General features: G+C 37.4%; 1 protein-coding gene across 1 annotated transcript in view; it reads left to right on the top strand.

Annotated features, from left to right (window-relative positions):
* The window catches only part of LOC113391360 (gelsolin-like), a 31102-nt gene extending 12933 nt beyond the window's left edge, over positions 1-18169 (top strand). The window contains exons 2-16 of the mRNA XM_026627296.2: positions 1954-2065; positions 3920-4000; positions 5316-5390; positions 6419-6614; positions 7529-7644; positions 8080-8257; positions 9625-9725; positions 10471-10587; positions 11803-11871; positions 12738-12800; positions 13213-13321; positions 13875-13984; positions 15237-15347; positions 16689-16805; positions 18024-18169. Of these exons, the coding sequence (XP_026483081.1) occupies positions 1955-2065; positions 3920-4000; positions 5316-5390; positions 6419-6614; positions 7529-7644; positions 8080-8257; positions 9625-9725; positions 10471-10587; positions 11803-11871; positions 12738-12800; positions 13213-13321; positions 13875-13984; positions 15237-15347; positions 16689-16805; positions 18024-18092 (1623 nt within the window). The 5' untranslated portion in view covers position 1954 and the 3' untranslated portion in view covers positions 18093-18169. The remainder of the gene's footprint in view (positions 1-1953; positions 2066-3919; positions 4001-5315; positions 5391-6418; positions 6615-7528; positions 7645-8079; positions 8258-9624; positions 9726-10470; positions 10588-11802; positions 11872-12737; positions 12801-13212; positions 13322-13874; positions 13985-15236; positions 15348-16688; positions 16806-18023) is intronic.
* Positions 18170-18374: the final 205 nt, after the last annotated feature.

Raw genomic sequence — 18374 nt, 5'->3', positions numbered from 1 at the left:
ATGTTTTTTTGAAGCGATGACTTCTTATCAAATCCAATCGAATCGAAATATACTTTATTCAAGTAGGCTTTTACTTAGTAAGTAAAGCTACCACCGGTTCGGAATGTAGATTCTACCGAGAAGAACCGGCAAGAAACTCAGTAGATACTCTTTTTCGACATCTAAAAATACAGTCATGTTAGTTAAATACAATTGTATATGTATGTTATGTCTCCCGCCTGGAAGTCAACGAGCGTTAACTCCACGCTTTTTTATCATCAATATAATCTTGTATCGAATAATATGCCTTCTTTACCGATGTATTTTTTACAAATGACTTGAATCTATGAAACGGCAAAGTTAAAAATATCTGCAGAATTTTATTATAGAAACGGATATCTTGCCCCAAGGATTTATTGACTTTGCGCAGTCGGAAACTTGGCGTTCTAAGCCTATCCTTACTTCTTGTGCACATACAATGATTATCACTGATTTTATCAAAGTGATCAATGCTACTGTGAATATACATAATATTGTTGTAAATATATTGTGACGCAACAGTGAGTATTCCTACTTTGTTAAAAACATCCCGCAGAGTCTCTAGCTTCAAGATTATAAACGCGTTACGGCGCCAGTCTTTGGGCTGTCCTTTCTCTTGCGCACACAGCGGTAGGCAGGCAATGATGACACTAATAATAAACATCCTCAAAATTCTAATGCCGAGATGGCCCAGTGGTTAGAACACGTGCATCTTAACCGATGATTTCGGGTTCAAACCCAGGCAGGCACCACTGAATTTTCGTGTGCTTAATTTGTAATATAATAAAAATTATATAATAAAAATAATAATATAATTCATCTCGTGCTCGGCGGTGAAGGAAAACATCGCGAGGAAACCTGCATGTGTCTAATTTCAACGAAATTCTGCCACATGTGTATTCCATTAACCCGCATTGGAGCAGCGTGGTGAAATATGCTCCAAACCTTCTCCTCAAAGGGAGAGGCCTTAATTAGCCCAGCAGTGGGAAATTTACAGGCTGTTTATTTATATATTTAATAATATTTAAATTCTAATGCACATATTTAAGAATTATAACAAAAATAATAAAAGATAATTATTAATGAAAAATAATTAACCTTTCCTTACAATATAATATTAATATACATAAGATTTAATTAATAACCTAAGATTTCTCAAGTTAAACGGTTTCAATAAATAGTTCAACTTGGATTAATTTAAGTTATCACTTCCGTCGGGCGTTCCGAGACGCACTTAATTTTTTTTTATTAAATAGTTTATCTTGGTGGTAGGGCATTGTGCAAGCCTGTCTGGGTAGGTACCACCCACTCATCAGATATTCTACCGCCAAATAACAGTACTCTGTATTGTTGTGTTCCGGTTAGAAGGATGAGTGAGCCAGTGTAACTACAGGCACAAGATATAACATCTTAGTTCCCAAGGTCGGTGGCGCGTTGACTATGTAAGGAATGGTTAATATTTCTTACAGCGCCTTTGTCTATGGGCGGTGGTGACTTACCATCAGGTGGCCCATATGCTCGTCCGCCGACCAACGCCATAAAAATTCAAAATATTCAAGAAATCTCAAACCGATATTTGTTTTACAATTGTGCATGTGTGAACATAACCGTACGTATTGTGTTTGAATGTGTTTGTAATAAGCATTTTATACGAAGCCAGGAAATATTTCTTGTTATAGAAAAACCTTGAGAATGAGTGATTCATATAGTCATGAAGGAAAAAACAGTCTAACAATGATAATTGTACGAGTGTAAACATTATTCGTTCCGCGTGATGACCTAATCTTCGTTTTTATTGAGGCAATGTCTGTCTTTGGTGTTATAGCTAGACTAGCCGTGCCCGCGACTTCGTGCGCGTTTCAACTCAACAAAAAAGTTATTTTGTCTAGACAATAAACACTAGTATTCATTAAAATCAATAATTATTTGTTACAGAATGAAGTTACTTATTCTCTGGGCGGTCATTGCCCTCACAGCATCCGGACATGCCCGGTCCACGGCGAAACAGCAGCAGGTGACGCCTCACATCACGTCTTTATCTGATAAGGTACTGTATACCCTAAGATTTCGTTTTTATTAAATAACTTCAAGCCGCGTATTTTGGTTGAAGTATTCATAGTTTCGTGCCGGTTGTTCTCGGTAGAACCTACATTCCGAACCGGTGATTGATGTCAATTTTATTTAATATGTCCTGTGTATAAATTTATTGTTAGATATATATACTTTAATATGTATATATATTAGGTCAGTTGGCGGCCGAGCAAATGGGCCACCTGATGGTAAGTGGTCACCACCGTCCATAGACAATGGCGCTGTGGGAAATAATAACCATTCCTCAACCTTGAGAACGAAGATATTATGTCCTCATCTGTAGTCACACTGGCTCATTCGCCCTTCAAACCGCAGTAGGAATATCTGTTGAGCGGTCGGTACCTACTCAGGCTTGCCCTACAAATCCCTACCACAAAGTAAAATGTCTAAATATTGTAAGGAATAGTTCAGTAAGCTATATATGGCGCCATTTCCCTGTGGCGAACAAGCCGGTCTTTATAGGATAATGGTCGAAACCCATTTATGTAATTAGCGTTCAATGCTGAATCGATCATGTTCTTAGGTTTCGTATATTGCTCGTGTTATATACTTGAGTAGTAAATAAATAAAATTATACTCTATTCAAGTAGGCTCTTACAAGCACTTTTGAATCGTCATTTAACAAACTGTATTAAGTTAAGTTACCGCCGGTTCGGAGTGTAGATTCCACCGAGAAGAACCGCCAAGAAACACAGTAGTTACTCTTTTTCAATATATTTATTAGGTAGTTGAGTTCTACAATTTATTTTAAATTTGAGAGCGAACTTTAGTCCGAATTCGTTCGTGTTCGAATACGAATTTCCACCAGCGTCCTTTGCGGTCATTTTATATCGGTTGTTTTGAAATAAGTTCCTAGTTGTTATACATTTTTGGAGAGCTGATAAAACGGTTATGTTTTTAAAATAATCTGCACGACAAGTTTTTATAACGATTTTTTTTTGTTTTTAAGGCATTTTTGGGGGAAAAACAAATTGAAATAATATCTTTTTCCGTCTATCATTTTTAAATTTGGACCGATAATGATTGTTTTAATATTGACAAAAACCAGTGTTTATTCATTTTTATAAATCAGAAGAAAAAAAAAATAGATTTTAATTGATACTTTTTTTAGAATACATTTTTGAAGTTGCATTTATGACTCATTTTGAAAAAATCTAAAAAACGTGATAACTCAAAAATGGTTCACTTTTGCATGATGCATATGGGGGTTAATATTATGGCAAATAGTTACCCCGATCACCTCCTAACGGGAATACGTCGAATTATATACTAGGGGTAGTCCGCGGCTTTCTTTGTTGTAGTAGTCGAAAGTAGCCTATGTACTTCTTTAAAGTTCAGTGTTGTTTCATACCAAATATCATCAATATCGGTTCATCAAAATTCAAATATGCTATAATTTGTTATTAAGTATTATTAAGAAAAATATATTTTAAGTATACTATGCAAAAACAATATTATAATAATATTTTTTTATATCTGATTCGTTTACGTTTTCTGATAGATTTTTAATTCGGTTACCCGAAAATTTCGGTTCTGTCACGGAGCTCCATTACATTCGTACTGTGTACGTTAAGATCGCACCAAGAAAAGACCGAAAAGGGCTTAAACGCAGGACTAACAGCTTTACGAGCTTCCCGACTTACGAAGGGAATCACTGATAATTTCCAAACCTTATAGAGCTACTGATAAAGTCTCGGCTGAAAAATGCCATAACTTTGTCACTCTTGGAAACCAGTCCTCGGAATATGCCACCTCGTATGCTAAGTGAGAGACATCCAAAGAAACTGTTTTCAATGTTATTTAATTTCAGGATGCGAGACTGAAGGCGAGGACTCATCCAGCGTTCGCCAGCGCGGGTCAGCGAGCTGGACTCGAGCTATGGAGGATAGAGGTCTCATATATCATCTAAGTTTTTGAAGTTCAATTATTTATTTGGTATTTTTTAACGGAGTATACAAAATTGTCTAATAAAAGAGAAAAAAAATTGAATGATAGGCGGACTGGCAAATGGCTGATGGTAAGTGGTCACCACCGCCCATAGGCAATGACACTAAGAAATATTATCCATTCCTTACATCGCCAATGCGCCACCAACCTTCCCTCCTACCCTCACGGGTAGCACACGCTGAGTGAAAGGTATTAAAGCAAATAACAGCCTAAGGGACTCATATTTTGAGGAGATTTGCTTTGTTCTACCACGCTGCTCCAATGCGCGTTAGGTTATTATAATCCTACCGAATTCGTGTGTTTGCCATTAAACTATAAATTAAATAAATAAAAATAAATTTATTAACATAGTCACAAAACATCCGGTGGCCTGCACTAGGCAAGCCTGTCTTGCGGATACGAACTACGGGTTACAATTTCGTACGTTCAAACTAGAGCTCGGACGATCAAAGCCGTCTCAAGCTATGCTGCGGCCCTTGGGCACCCATGAATTTGGGGCCCTCTCGGTAGATATTTACTACCATATACAAATACTTTGCTTATGGCCAGGCCTTAAGTATAGTTTCAAATAAACGGTGCGGTAATTTTCGTACATTCGTAGGAATCTGAATGGTTGTACAATTTTAAGGCTGTAGTTTATATATTTCTGTTTTTAATATTGAGCCGAGATGGCCCAGTGGTTAGAACGCGTGCATCTTAACCGATGATTTCGGGTTCAAACCCAGGCAGGCCACTGAATTTACATGTGCTTAATTTGTTTATAATTCATCTCTTGCTCGGCGGTGAAGGAAAACATTGTGAGGAAACCTGCATGTGTCTAATTTCAACGAAATTCTGCCACATGTGTATTCCACCAACCCGCATTGGAGCAGCGTGGTGGAATATGCTCCATACCTTCTCCTCAACGGGAGAGGAGGCCTTAGCCCAGCAGTGGGAAATTTACAGGCTGATTATGTATGTTTTAATATCGACTACGTCACTAGCCTTTTGATAAGGATGTAAGTTATTTCTTACAAATATGGCAATTTCGAAAATTGTTTGATTCTTCGGGGCCCTGGGCACTTGCCCCATGTGCCCTATGGTAAAGACGGTAAGGCGGACGATATACAATCCCATTGGGGATTAAGTTATAATATTTCTTAACTATCTCGGATTATATATTTGTGTACAACCAAGATTATAAATGTTTCCGTCTCTCTCTTGCAATATTGTTTTATACGTCCGTCCTTGTCGTGCTTCTAATGTGAACTCTTTTTCAGAACTTCGATCCGGTCGCTGTTCCTCAGAAGGATGTTGGAAAATTCTATAAAGGCGATTCGTACATCGTTTTAAAGGTAAAAATGTTTCCTAATAGTAAATAATTATAACTTTGGTATTTTTTTACATACAGCCTATTCTAATGGAAGTAGGAAAAAAGATAAACAAACCTTTGATATACGTATTTTTTGCGATTCGCTAATAACTCAGCTATATTTTGCACTACTAAGAGTCTACGATTAATATATCTCTATTTATAATACAACACTGTTACACTTAACTGCTTATATCCACTTTAATTTTACGAAGTTCGAAACGCCATTTTTTCGCAAATCCACAGTGAATATCATAGATTAATCGAGCTCTCGACCAATGATGTCGCGTCAATTTGCTGTCAAATGCTGAATAAAATGCTGTTTATTTGGCTGTTCTCCTCTTATGGTTGGATATATATATATGTATGTCAGTAATGGCGTCCAGCTGAACGATCTTTGACGCGTTTGTCGCCAAAATCAGATATCTTTACGTAAAAAATAATTGCCTATACGTTTTCTCTAACGTCGCAGTGACTTTGCCGTTTTTCAAATCGAACCATTTTTCTTAGAATCGTAACAGCCGCAAGCAAAAGATTCAACAACATTAATAATGGTCACTATTGCCCCTAGACATTGGAACTGTGAGAAATATTAACCATCCCTCACAATCGTCTATGCACCACCAAAGTTGGGAACTAAGGTCAACATCTCCAAGATCCTTGCCTGATGTGGCTCACTCAAACTGTACCACAACAATACTAAATATTGATGTTTGGCGGTAGAATATGTGTGGTACCCAGGCTTACACAAAGTCCTACTACCCCTATCTATATTAAATTGTACGAAGAGCTCCGTATGTCTGTTGTATGAGAACCTTAAATATTTATGTTAATCAGTTTTTTTAGTATTTGTTGTTATAGCAAAAATATATTAGCTGTGTTAATTTCAGCTAACTATAACGGTATCTTGAGATACAGCTTGCTGATATAGATGTACAACGGAATCTTAGTAATAGTATTTCACGCTTTGGGTGCGGAACCCTAAAAATGACATTTAACAAACCTTTTCAGACCACATCTGACAAACGCAACAATCTCTCCTGGGACATACACTACTGGATCGGCAGCGAAACGAGTCAGGACGAGGCCGGGGCAGCCGCTATACTGACCGTTGGTTTGGATGATAAATTTGACGGAAAAGCGGTTCAGCACAGAGAAAGCATGGGTTACGAGAGCGCACAGTTCCTGGGTTACTTTCCTGGTGGGGGTGAGTCGAGCATGACCTCGGTCCTGTGTTAACACTAGAGTCAAATTTAGAAGTCAGAAAACAAAGTTTTTTATTTATTGTAATTTATACCATAAATTTATTTAATTTAATTAATTTGATGTATTTCTACTAATTTATTATTGTTAACATTATTTTATTTTAATTAAATGCTTATGTGTTCAGATTTTATATTAGGTTAGATTAGATAATTAATATATTAAATTAAATTCATATCATTGTATTCAAATTGCTCTAATTCTGTATTATTTGTAAGTGGAAACTTAATTGGTATCTGTATTACCTTTTTTAATCATATATTTGTGTATTATGTTACTGTTTGTTTCCCAAATAAAATAAATAAATAAATTTACCGCTAAACACTTAAAATTAAAAACTGATACAGTTAACATTCAAAGTGATTTCTTTAAAGGTGTAAACAACATCGACCTTCAAATATATAAAACAAACTAACATATTTAATATATAAATTAACATATTATTGAAATTAAGACAAAAGATACTATACTGAAGTAGTTAAAATTAGATTACAAAGAAAAAAAAAACAAATCTTAAATATGATTATGATATCTTTGGAATAATCAAAAGTAGGTTACTTTTTATGTGGACAGTACTTACAATCCTGTTCCTCGGAAATAATTTCAGCTGTTTGTTGTGTGCCTGGACTTTGTTTTTTGATGGTACATGTAGTCGTGACAAATGGGCCGTCTGATGGTAAGTGGTCAAACCCCCCATATACATTGGCGCCGAAGAAAAATAAGCATTGAACAAAACTTAGGAACTGAGATGTTGTCTGTTGTACGCTAAACACTTCTTCTGTAAACAGTGACATTACAAAATGTTAGGTCGGCTTTTATCTTCAAAAGAATCTTTTATTATTTTAAAAACTATTTCAGCCGTCCGTTACGTTGATGGTGGTCACCAATCCGGTTTCAACCACGTCGTGACCAACCCTGGAGCCGAGAAGCGACTCTTTCAAGTGAAAGGGAAGAAGAACATCAGAGTGAGACAGGTAATTTAATCAACGACCTCCGTGGTCGAGTGGCGTGTACACCGGTTTTCATGGGTACGCCACTCTGAGGTCCCGGGTTCGATTCCCGGCCGAGTCGATGTAGAAAAAGTTGATTAGTTTTCTGTTGTCCTGGGTCTGGGTGTTTGTACCGTCATTACTTCTGATCTTCCATAACACAAGTGCTTCAGCTACTTACATTGGGATCAGAGTAATGTATGTGATGTTGTTCAATATTTATTTATTTAAATAATTAATTTATTGTTTATGATTAATATATCTTTATTTATAATACAACCGTATTACACTTAACTGATAATATCCAATTTTCCCAAAATTCCGTTAGGAGTTTCGTCGACTTTCGTGGTCTATTTGCTACCATAAGAAAATCATGATCATCGAAGTACATACAGTTAAGGATAAATATTTCGTTCTAAGGTCGACCCTCTGATCTCCTCAATGAACAAGGGCGATTGTTTCATCCTGGACATCAATAACGACATCCTGGTGTACGTCGGGGAGAAGGCGAAGAACGTGGAGAAGCTGAAGGCGACATCGATGGCCAACCAAATAAGAGATCAGGACCACAACGGAAGAGGAAAGGTTGAGACCATTGGTGAGTTTTCGATTTAGAAGATTAATAGACCGACGAGCCGAGATGGCCCAGACAAAACCCAGGCAGGCACCACTGAATTTTCATGTGCTTAATTTGAGTTTATAATTCATCTCGTGCTCGGCGGCGAAGGAAAACATCGTGAGGAAACCTGCATGTGTCTAATTTCAACGAAATTCTGCCACATGTGTATTCCACTAACCCGCATTGGAGCGTGGTGGAATATGTTCCATACCTTCTCCTCAAAGGGAGAGGAGGCCTTAGCCCAGCAGTGGGACATTTACAGGCTGCTAATGTAATTTATTTAAAGTAGACCAACAGCGTACTACTTTGGTGACCTTATCCAATTGGAGTTAGTATTCTTTGATGACCACACGAAGCCAGTGGTTAAAATACGTGCATCTTAAGCGACCATTGCGGGCTCAAACCCTGAAGAGCACCGAGTTTTCAAGTGCTTAATTTGTGTGACAAACATCGTAAGGTACTGCATGTCTCCAATTTAAATGGCACTCCGAGTCTTCTTCTCGAAGGGTGAGGAGGTCTTAACCAAGCACTTGCATTCAAGCACAATTTATCATATTTACTAAATCAGTTGCCGTGTGAGTTTCGAGCGGGTATTAGGTGCCCTATAGTCTATTTCAATCGAAGTAGGAATAAAGATAAACAAACCTTAGATTAACGTATTTCTCGCGACTCACTAATAACTCAGCTATAAACACTACTGAGAGTTTACGATTAACATATCTCTATTTATAATACAACCCTGTTACACTTAACTACTTGTATCCAATTTAATTTACCCGAAATTCCGATAACAGTTTCGTCGACGTTAAAAAGTCAATTTTATCGCGAATCCACTCTCGACCAATGAAATCGCTTCGATTCAAGGTCAGAGTTGTTTACGTGGCTTTTCTAATCTTGTGATCGTAATAGAGTATATGGCCTTAGTCAAACTCTAGACGAAGAGTGTGTTAAGCGATTCTTTTCACGTTCATAATATTTATAATTCGTTAAGATCTTTTAACATAACATAACATAATCAGCCTGTAAATTTCCCACTGCTGGGCTAAGGCCTCCTCTCCCGTTGAGGAGAAGGTATGGAGCATATTCCACCACGCTGCTCCAATGCGGGTTGGTGGAATACACATGTGGCAGAATTTCGTTGAAATTAGACACATGCAGGTTTCCTCACGATGTTTTCCTTCATCGCCGAGCACGAGATGAATTATAAACACAAATTAAGCACATGGAAATTCAGTGGTGCCTGCCTGGGTTTGAACCCGAAATCATCGGTTAAGATGCACGCGTTCTAACCACTGGGCCATCTCGGCTTTCTTAAGATCTTTTAACACAATGAACTAATTTTACAGATCAATACTCGAGCGAATCTGATGTCCAGAAGTTCTTCACGTACCTAGGATCCGGTAGCAAGGATTTGGTTCCCGACGAGAGTGCTGGGGGTGACGATCAGGTAACTTAACGATGCAATGATATGACATTAATCTGGTAATTCTTAACCAGTTTTACTGGTGAAGGTATGTACTATGTTTAACTGATGGTGATCGCCCATAGACAATTGTGCTGGAAGAAATATTAACCATTCCTGACCACCATAACCACTGAATTTTCATGCGCTTAATTTGTGTTTATAATTCATCTCGTGCTCGGCGGTGAAGGAAAACATCGTGAGGAAACCTGCATGTGTCTAATTTCAACGAAATTCTGCCACATGTGTATTCCACCAACCCGCATTGGAGCAGCGTGGTGGAATATGCTCCATACCTTCTCCTCAACGGGAGAGGAGGCCTTAGCCCAGCAGTGGGAAATTTACAGGCTGATTATGTTATGTTTATGTACATCGCCAATGCACTAACCTTGGGAACTGAGATGTGTCCCTTGTTCCTGAAGTTACACTGGCTCAACTCAAACCGGAACGCAACAATACTGACTGCCGTTTGACGGTAGAATATCTGATGAGTGGGTGGTACCTACCCAGAGCTTGCACAAAGCCTGTCCACCCAGTAAATTTGCATCCGAAAAGAATATTAATTCAATAACATAGTATGCTTTACCCACCCTAATCTTGGTGGTTCGGTAATGGTTAATATTATGGCGTCAATTTCTATGAGCGATGGTGACCACATACCATAGGGTGTTCCATTTGCCCGACTATGTTTAGTATGAAAAATTGCAAATGATTGAACTAATTTTCGCAGACCTTCGAGAAAAACGAAGAAAAATCCGTGATCCTATCAGAAGTGTCGGACAGCTCCGGCAAGTTGAAGATAACGCCTCTGACGGCGCCGTTCAGACAGGAACAGCTCAAGCCACAGGTCGAATATGTTATTTACTGGCACCACGGTCGACATTTTAATGTTTAAATACATTTTGTCTGTAAAAAAAAAATACTATCTAACTTATAACGTAATTTCACATTTGACACAATTCATATGATATTAAAACTTGTCGTGAGATTTATGTACTCGTATTTGCTTATATATTATGTATATACATCAAGTATATGACGGTGGGAGCTTCTGGTACAGGGTTCACGGCGTAGGTCTCAGAAAAGTTACCACGACAAGATTATATTGATGGTAAAAAAGCGTGGAGTTAACGCTCGTTGACTTCCAGGCGGGAGACGTGACATACATATATAATTGTATTTAACTAACATGACTGTATTTTTGGATGTCGATAAAGAGTAGCTACTGAGTTTCTCGCCGGTTCCTCTCGGTAGAATCTACATTCCGAACCGGCGGTTGGTTTACTTTAAATAGTTTGTTAAATGACGATTCAAAGGTGCTCGTAAAAGCCAACTCGAATAAAGTGTATTTTGATTTTGATAAAAAAAAAATAATGTATATAAGAAAAATTACATTGAACGAGTTAGTCTAGATGAGTTATTAATTTGTCACTGTTAATGAACAATTAAACTTTATTTTGTTTAAACAAAAACACCGTATTTCCGTATGAAGGCGATACGGTTAGCCAACAATATGTCGGAGCGATTTGCCGAACAGTTGGGTTCGGGAATCGATCCGACATTGGGATGACTGACGTGCAATTTTTTTTTTTTATAAGTATTGGTCAACATCACATACATTACTCAGATCCCAATGTAAGTAGCTAAAGTACTTGTGTTATGACTCGGCCGGTAATCGAACCCGGGACCTCGGAGTGGCGTACCCATGAAAACCGGTGTACACACTACTCGATCACGGAGGTCGTCAATGTCGTGCGATGGAGATACTCACGAAATAAAACGTATTCAATATAATCCGATCACTGTATTAATTGATTCAACAATCGTACACCACAAATATCAAAGGATTACAATGATTCAACTCGATTAAGATCGAATCGGTTCGCGAGCCGCCATCGCATTCGAGTCGCCTGTCAAAACGTAACGACTCGCGTCGCCATGACACTTACAACTCCATTCGGGGTGACCCGCTCTTAAAATTAAATCAGCCATCAGACATTATTGCCAGCTACTCGATTCATTGATTATCCAAATCAATAACAGTTCGTCTATATTATTTCAGGAAACATATATTTTGGATACCGTGAGCGGCAGTATCTACGTGTGGGTAGGAAAGCAAGCTACACAGAAGGTATTTATAAAATGTTACCTATGACGTACAGACCGTCATCGGCTCGGTGAAGGGAAGCGTCGTGAGGAAACCTGCATGTGTTTTTAATCCTAAGAATATCGTAACAAAATTAAAAAATTGCGTGTTCAAATCGTGTATATAACATTTGGTCTCACGTTTTTGTTTTGTTAATTTTGTTAATCGAAAGACATTAATAATTCACTTGCTGGTAGATTTGTGCCCGTCTGGTTAGCACCCACTCATCAGATATTCTACTCGGTATTGTTGTGTTTGTTTGAAAGGGTGAGTGAGCCAGTGTAACTACATACACAAGGGATATAGCATCTTAGTTCCCAAGGTTGGTGGCGCAATGGATATAAGGAATGGTTAATATTTCTCACAGCGCCATTGTCTATGGGCGGTGGTGACCTCTTACCATCAGGTGGCCCATATGCTCGTCCGCTAAGCAGTGCCCTAAAAAAAATTTAAAAAGAGAACATATAACTATATAAAGTAAGGCTCACGTCTTCCAAGAAGACGGCTAGCCCGAAGTCCAGCGAAATTCTGATGATGTTTAGCAATAATATAAAACAATGTCTAATTTCATGGAAATTCTACCACATGTGTATCTACCGACAAGCATTGGAGCAGCGTGGTAGCATAAGCTCCAATCCTTCTCAAAGGGAGAGGCCTTGGCCCAGCAGTGGGAAATCTGGTGGAGGCAGTTCCTTTAGTTTACCTTCCTACAGAGATTTTCTCGACGTAGATACCTAAAGACTTGTTACAGGCCTGTTCCGTGGCTTAAACCCAGAACCGGAGATCAGAAGCCTTATAAGTTTATAAAACAAAGAATATTTACAAAAAAAAAATGTTTTTTTTTTTTTCAGGAAAAGACTGAAGCGATGGCGAAGGCCGAGCAATATTTGTCATCGAAAAATTATCCGTCATGGGTGAGTTTTCATTTTTAATATTATTCAAGGTCAGTTAATACAAACTATATCAACAGGCAACAAGTTCAGAACATGAATATGTGTATTTTACTTAGTGATACAGCTTTGAGCTAGCCCGTCTGGGTAGGTACCACCCACTCATCAGATATTCTACATCAAACAACAGTGCTCAGTTTTGTTGTGTTTCGGTTTGAAGAGTGAGCCAGTGTAACTACAGGCTCAAGGGACATAACATCTTAGTTCCCAAGGTTGGTGGTTTATTGGCGATGTAAGGAATGGCTATATTTCTTACAGTGCCATCGTCTATGGGCGGTGGTGACCACTTACCATCAGATGGGCCATGAGGTCGTCCGCTTACCAATATCACAAAAAAAAAAAATCTTGAATTTCAACCTCTAATCGAATCCCTCAGGTGCACGTAGCGAGGATACCGCAGGGGACCGAGCCGGCAATATTCAAGCAGTACTTCACGACTTGGCGCGACGTCGGCATGTCCCACAGCCGCCTCGTCAGGTCTGTCGGTGAGTGTCGTATATGATCTAACAGTATTTACAATTCTACATAATCAGAGCTCGGTGTACTAAAACGGAATCGGACATCCGCCTCCAAAAGGCGCTATGCTTAAATTATCCTCTTAATCAAATGTGAAATGATATGATCAGCCTGTAAATTTCCCACTGCTGGGCTAAGGCCTCCTCTCCCGTTGAGGAGAAGGTATGGAGCGTATTCCACCACGCTGCTCCAATGCGGGTTGGTGGAATACACATGTGGCAGAATTTCGTTGAAATTAGACACATGCAGGTTTCCTCACGATGTTTTCCTTCACCGCCGAGCACGAGATGAATTATAAACACAAATTAAGCACATGAAAATTCAGTGGTGCCTGCCTGGGTTTGAACCCGAAATCATCGGTTAAGATGCACGCGTTGTAACCACTGGGCCATCTCGGCAAATGTATTAATGAATAAATACCAATTTCAAGTAATATCTTCCAGTTACAGTAAGGCCGTCCTGTTAGTTTATGGAGTTGTTATAAATTTCGAGCGAGATTAGATATTTTAAATATATTTCTAGACGACAGATATCTACAGAAACTTGAGCCGAGCGCTGTGAAACGTCTTTACGAAGTGAAAATAGGATCGAACAACATTTATATTAAAGAAATGGACGACGTCGAACAGGTGGTAAGTAAGAAATTTAAAAAAATGTTCCTTATTAAAAATTAAAATTTTTACTTATGGTCCAGGTTTGATATTTTTAATTTTTGTAATGTTTTTGTTGATTTTATATCGTAACGGATTGACATAGTTTTGTAGGTGGATATCGTTTAATTTAAATTTAATTGGAATTCACGATAAATACATTAAAAACCTACAAACTTGAAATTTGGCTGGTAAGTTCCTTATAAAGGATTTCACGAAACTCCACCCGTAAGTGGGTAAAACGGGGATTTAACCCCCTTAGGGGTCAAAAGTAGGGAGGGACGTCCTGTTTTTGAAGTAAGAGTCTAGAAATTTAGAACGTATGCTCTGATGGTGTGGAGGGGTACTAATAATATATCTTTAGAAATCAACCTTTAAGGGTTAAAACAGGGGATGGTACTTTGTATGAAAGTCCAATGTTATTGAAGTTAAAGTAATTATGGCGGAAGGATTTTTTATTATAACAATAAGAAGTATTTTAGCGCGGACCGTGCGGACCGAGTACCTAATATTATTATGAATAAAGATTTGTTTGTTTGTAATAGATAATATCTGAATCTGTTGAACCGACTATCCAGCAATAAAATTATATTTTAATTCAAATTGAAATAACTGCGGATAAAACCGCGGGCACAGTTAGTTAATAATAACAATCATGACAGTTCTAATTCGATAGTTGTAGTGTTGTGACCAAATAAGTAATTATATCGATGGCATATTTTTATTATTTTTTTATTGAAATAAAGATTACCTGTCGTTATAATTATTTCGTTTCATCGTCGAGTACCTACCTATACCTACTTATTTAACAACAGCTTCGAAAATTTTAAAGTAGTTGCCATTGTCAGTCACGAATTAAAACGCGTAACATATTGTAATGAAATATAATAGTCAATAAATTTGTACAAAACTATCCGGCAGTAGTCTGGTTTCTGTCTAACATCGCTCCATCCCCATCAGTTACTCCGACTCTGGTATAACCTTGTATGCGTGTAAACGTCATATTTTCCTGTCATTTGGAAAATAAAGAAATGGATATATAAAAAATAGTTACCGTATAAATCTTGACAGCGCGGAATGGTGGCGAGAATGCCAGCAGCATTTCCCCGTTGAATAGCAATTCAGATCCTCTGGGCTAAAAACGGACCAGCAGTCGAGGCGATGAGGCGAGGTGTTATACTTTTGATGAAGCGAACTCTAGCGGTACTTAATCAAAGATGAAATTATATTACAGAATCTGGAGGAAGATGGAACTTACATCTTACAGAACGGCGAGAACACCTTCGTCTGGTTCGGAAAGGAGACGCCAATTACGTACGTGAAGTTATGGGAGGATGTTGTAGTTGTAAGTCATTTAAACTGATTTTTCGTTATATGACATCTGTGGTCCCCATAGAAGTCCCCATAGTAGTGTAGTCGCCGTTTGAAGCGTCAATGGCGCAATCAAGGGCCGCCTGGCGATGTAAAAAGTTGCAGGGTCGATTCGGATCCCTCGGGCCCCCACTGCCAACACAAGTGATAAGCTTAAAGGGAGTGGTAAATAGAGATATTATCATTTTCATCACGATCGTCATCATCATCATTTTCATCATGATCATCATTTACATCATGATCGTCATCATCATCATTTTCATCATGATCGCCATCATCATCATTTACATCATGATCGTCATCATCATCATTTACATCATGATCGTCATCATCATCAATTTCATCATGATCATCATTTTCATCATTTTCATCACGATCAATATCATCATCATGATCGCCATCATCATCATTTACATCATGATCGTCATCATCATCAATTTCATCATGATCATCATTTTCATCATTTTCATCACGATCAATATCATCATCATGATCGCCATCATCATCATTTACATCATGATCGTCATCATCATCAATTTCATCATGATCATCATTTTCATCATTTTCATCACGATCAATATCATCATCATGATCGCCATCATCATCATTTACATCATGATCGTCATCATCATCAATTTCATCATGATCATCATTTTCATCATTTTCATCACGATCAATATCATCATCATGATCGCCATCATCATCATTTACATCATGATCGTCATCATCATCAATTTCATCATGATCATCATTTTCATCATTTTCATCACGATCAATATCATCATCATGATCGCCATCATCATCATTTACATCATGATCGTCATCATCATCATTTACATCATGATCGTCATCATCATCAATTTCATCATGATCATCATTTTCATCATGACAATCATTATTTTTATCATGATCATCATCATTGACATCCTGTGACAGTCTTTCAAGCTTTGTGACCACGAATCTTGACCATGTTTAGTTCTTTCTTTGTGTAACGGGTCCCTGAATAACCGTTTTACAAATTATAATCTAAATTCGATACAAAAATGCCTCAGTTTTAGCAATAACATCATTTTATTGCGCGACCATTAAGCAAAAAAGATTACATCATCTCTTTTGGCCAGCGGCTTTAAAAGGTGGCACATTTAGTCTATAAACCCCCCCCCCCCACCATCAGTTGGCCTATCGCCCATTGCCGGCTTGACGTTGATTCCTGGGACAGCCTGTATATTGAGAAGCAACATTTAAAATATCGATTTCTTTAAACATATGCATCATCCATCGTCAGACGAATATATATTTATATTTTCTATTTCAGCAATTTCTTCGTTTCTTCCCACAAGAAAATACACAAACGTTCAAAGTTGCTAAACAGGGACTCGAACCGGACAACTTTGTCCGGGCTTTCCGGAAATGGGACCCTTACATGTGGCAGGTGAGTTTGGTAACTTGCGTTCATTTGATGTTAATTCCAATGGCAGGAGGAGTAAATATATAAACAGTTTTGACCTTGAATTGAAGAGATGTCATTGGACGAGATCTATAGATTATTTTGGGTTGTTATTATTATGTGTTCAAGAAAACACATTTTGTACGTTTTAGTTTTAAATGTCAGTAGATGCTATTTGATTTTTGGAAATGAAATAAGAAGTTAAGTTAAATTGTGTTATGTTATAAACAAAGATGTTTTAATCAAAAAAATGTTTTTCATTACTACTCCGGCCACTGAAATGTACTCTAAAATAGATTAGGTCGTTTATTTTTATATTAGACGGTCGGGCAAATGATATGGTGTGTGGTCACCACCGCCCATAGACATGGGTGCTGTAAGAAATGTTAATCATCCCTTACATCACACCAATGCACCACCAACTTTGGGAGCTAAGATTATATATCTCTTGTGCCTGAAGTTACACTGGCTCCCTCTTAATCTTAATTTATATATAAATTTCCCACTGCTGGGCTATAAGCCCCATTGGGAGATTATTCCAACACGTCGCCTTAAGCAATATTGGTATATATTTAACTAACATAACTGTATTTTAAATGTTGAAAAACAGTAACTACTGAGTTTCTTGGCGGTTCTTCTCGGTAGAATCTACATTCCGAACCGGTGGTAGCTTCACTGAATATAGTTTGTTAAATGACGATTCAAAAGTGCTCGTAAAAGCCTACTTGGATAAAGTATATTTTGATTTTGATCAGAGTAAACAAATCTTATCCTTAGACTTACCAAAACCTCACCAGTAGTATTTTTTAGTAAGTTGTCCACCCATAGACAATTTCGATGTAGAAAACTATCAATTCCTTACATATTTATTTATTTATTTATTTGGGAAACAAACAATTATAATTACACTTAATAGAAAAAAAAAACATAAATCAATCAAGTTTCCACTTAAAATTAGTACAAATAAATGACAACTTACATTAAAAATAAAAACAAAAACAGAAAGTATAAGAAGCAAGTAAAACAGTTACAGTTTAGTAATATGACGTAAACTAAATTTAAACTCACTAATTTTTGAGTTAAATATATCTAATTCTTTACAATGTATGTTATAATTTATATCTAATGTTACACTGACCACGGGAACTGAGATGTTATTTGTTATATTTAATTTTTATGTTATCTGTGTCTTTTTTTTTTCAGAAACAAAATTCGTACGAAATGAACAGAGAGGAAGTACTCAGGTTCAATGAAATCGAGGATTCGAAATGAACGCAAGAAAGAATATAAATAATTTTATAATTTGTTTTGTAATCTTTATACGCTGTTAAAGTAATAAATACTCATTTTCTTAATTGTTTTTTTTAATATCAGAAGACCTTGTTAGGTTATAGTAAATAAATAAATATCTTGAGCCGAGATGGCCCAGTGGTTAGAACGCGTGCATCTTAAGCGATGATTTCGGGTTCAAATGCTTAATTTGTGTTTATAATTCATCTCGTGCTCGGCGATGAAGGAAAACATCGTGAGGAAACCTGCATGTGTCTAATTTCA

This window comes from Vanessa tameamea, chromosome 31 (genome assembly GCF_037043105.1).
Source record: "Vanessa tameamea isolate UH-Manoa-2023 chromosome 31, ilVanTame1 primary haplotype, whole genome shotgun sequence".
Classification (NCBI taxonomy): domain Eukaryota; kingdom Metazoa; phylum Arthropoda; class Insecta; order Lepidoptera; family Nymphalidae; genus Vanessa; species Vanessa tameamea.
Note: the sequence above shows the minus strand (reverse complement) of the source record. Positions and strands in the feature narration are given on the sequence as shown.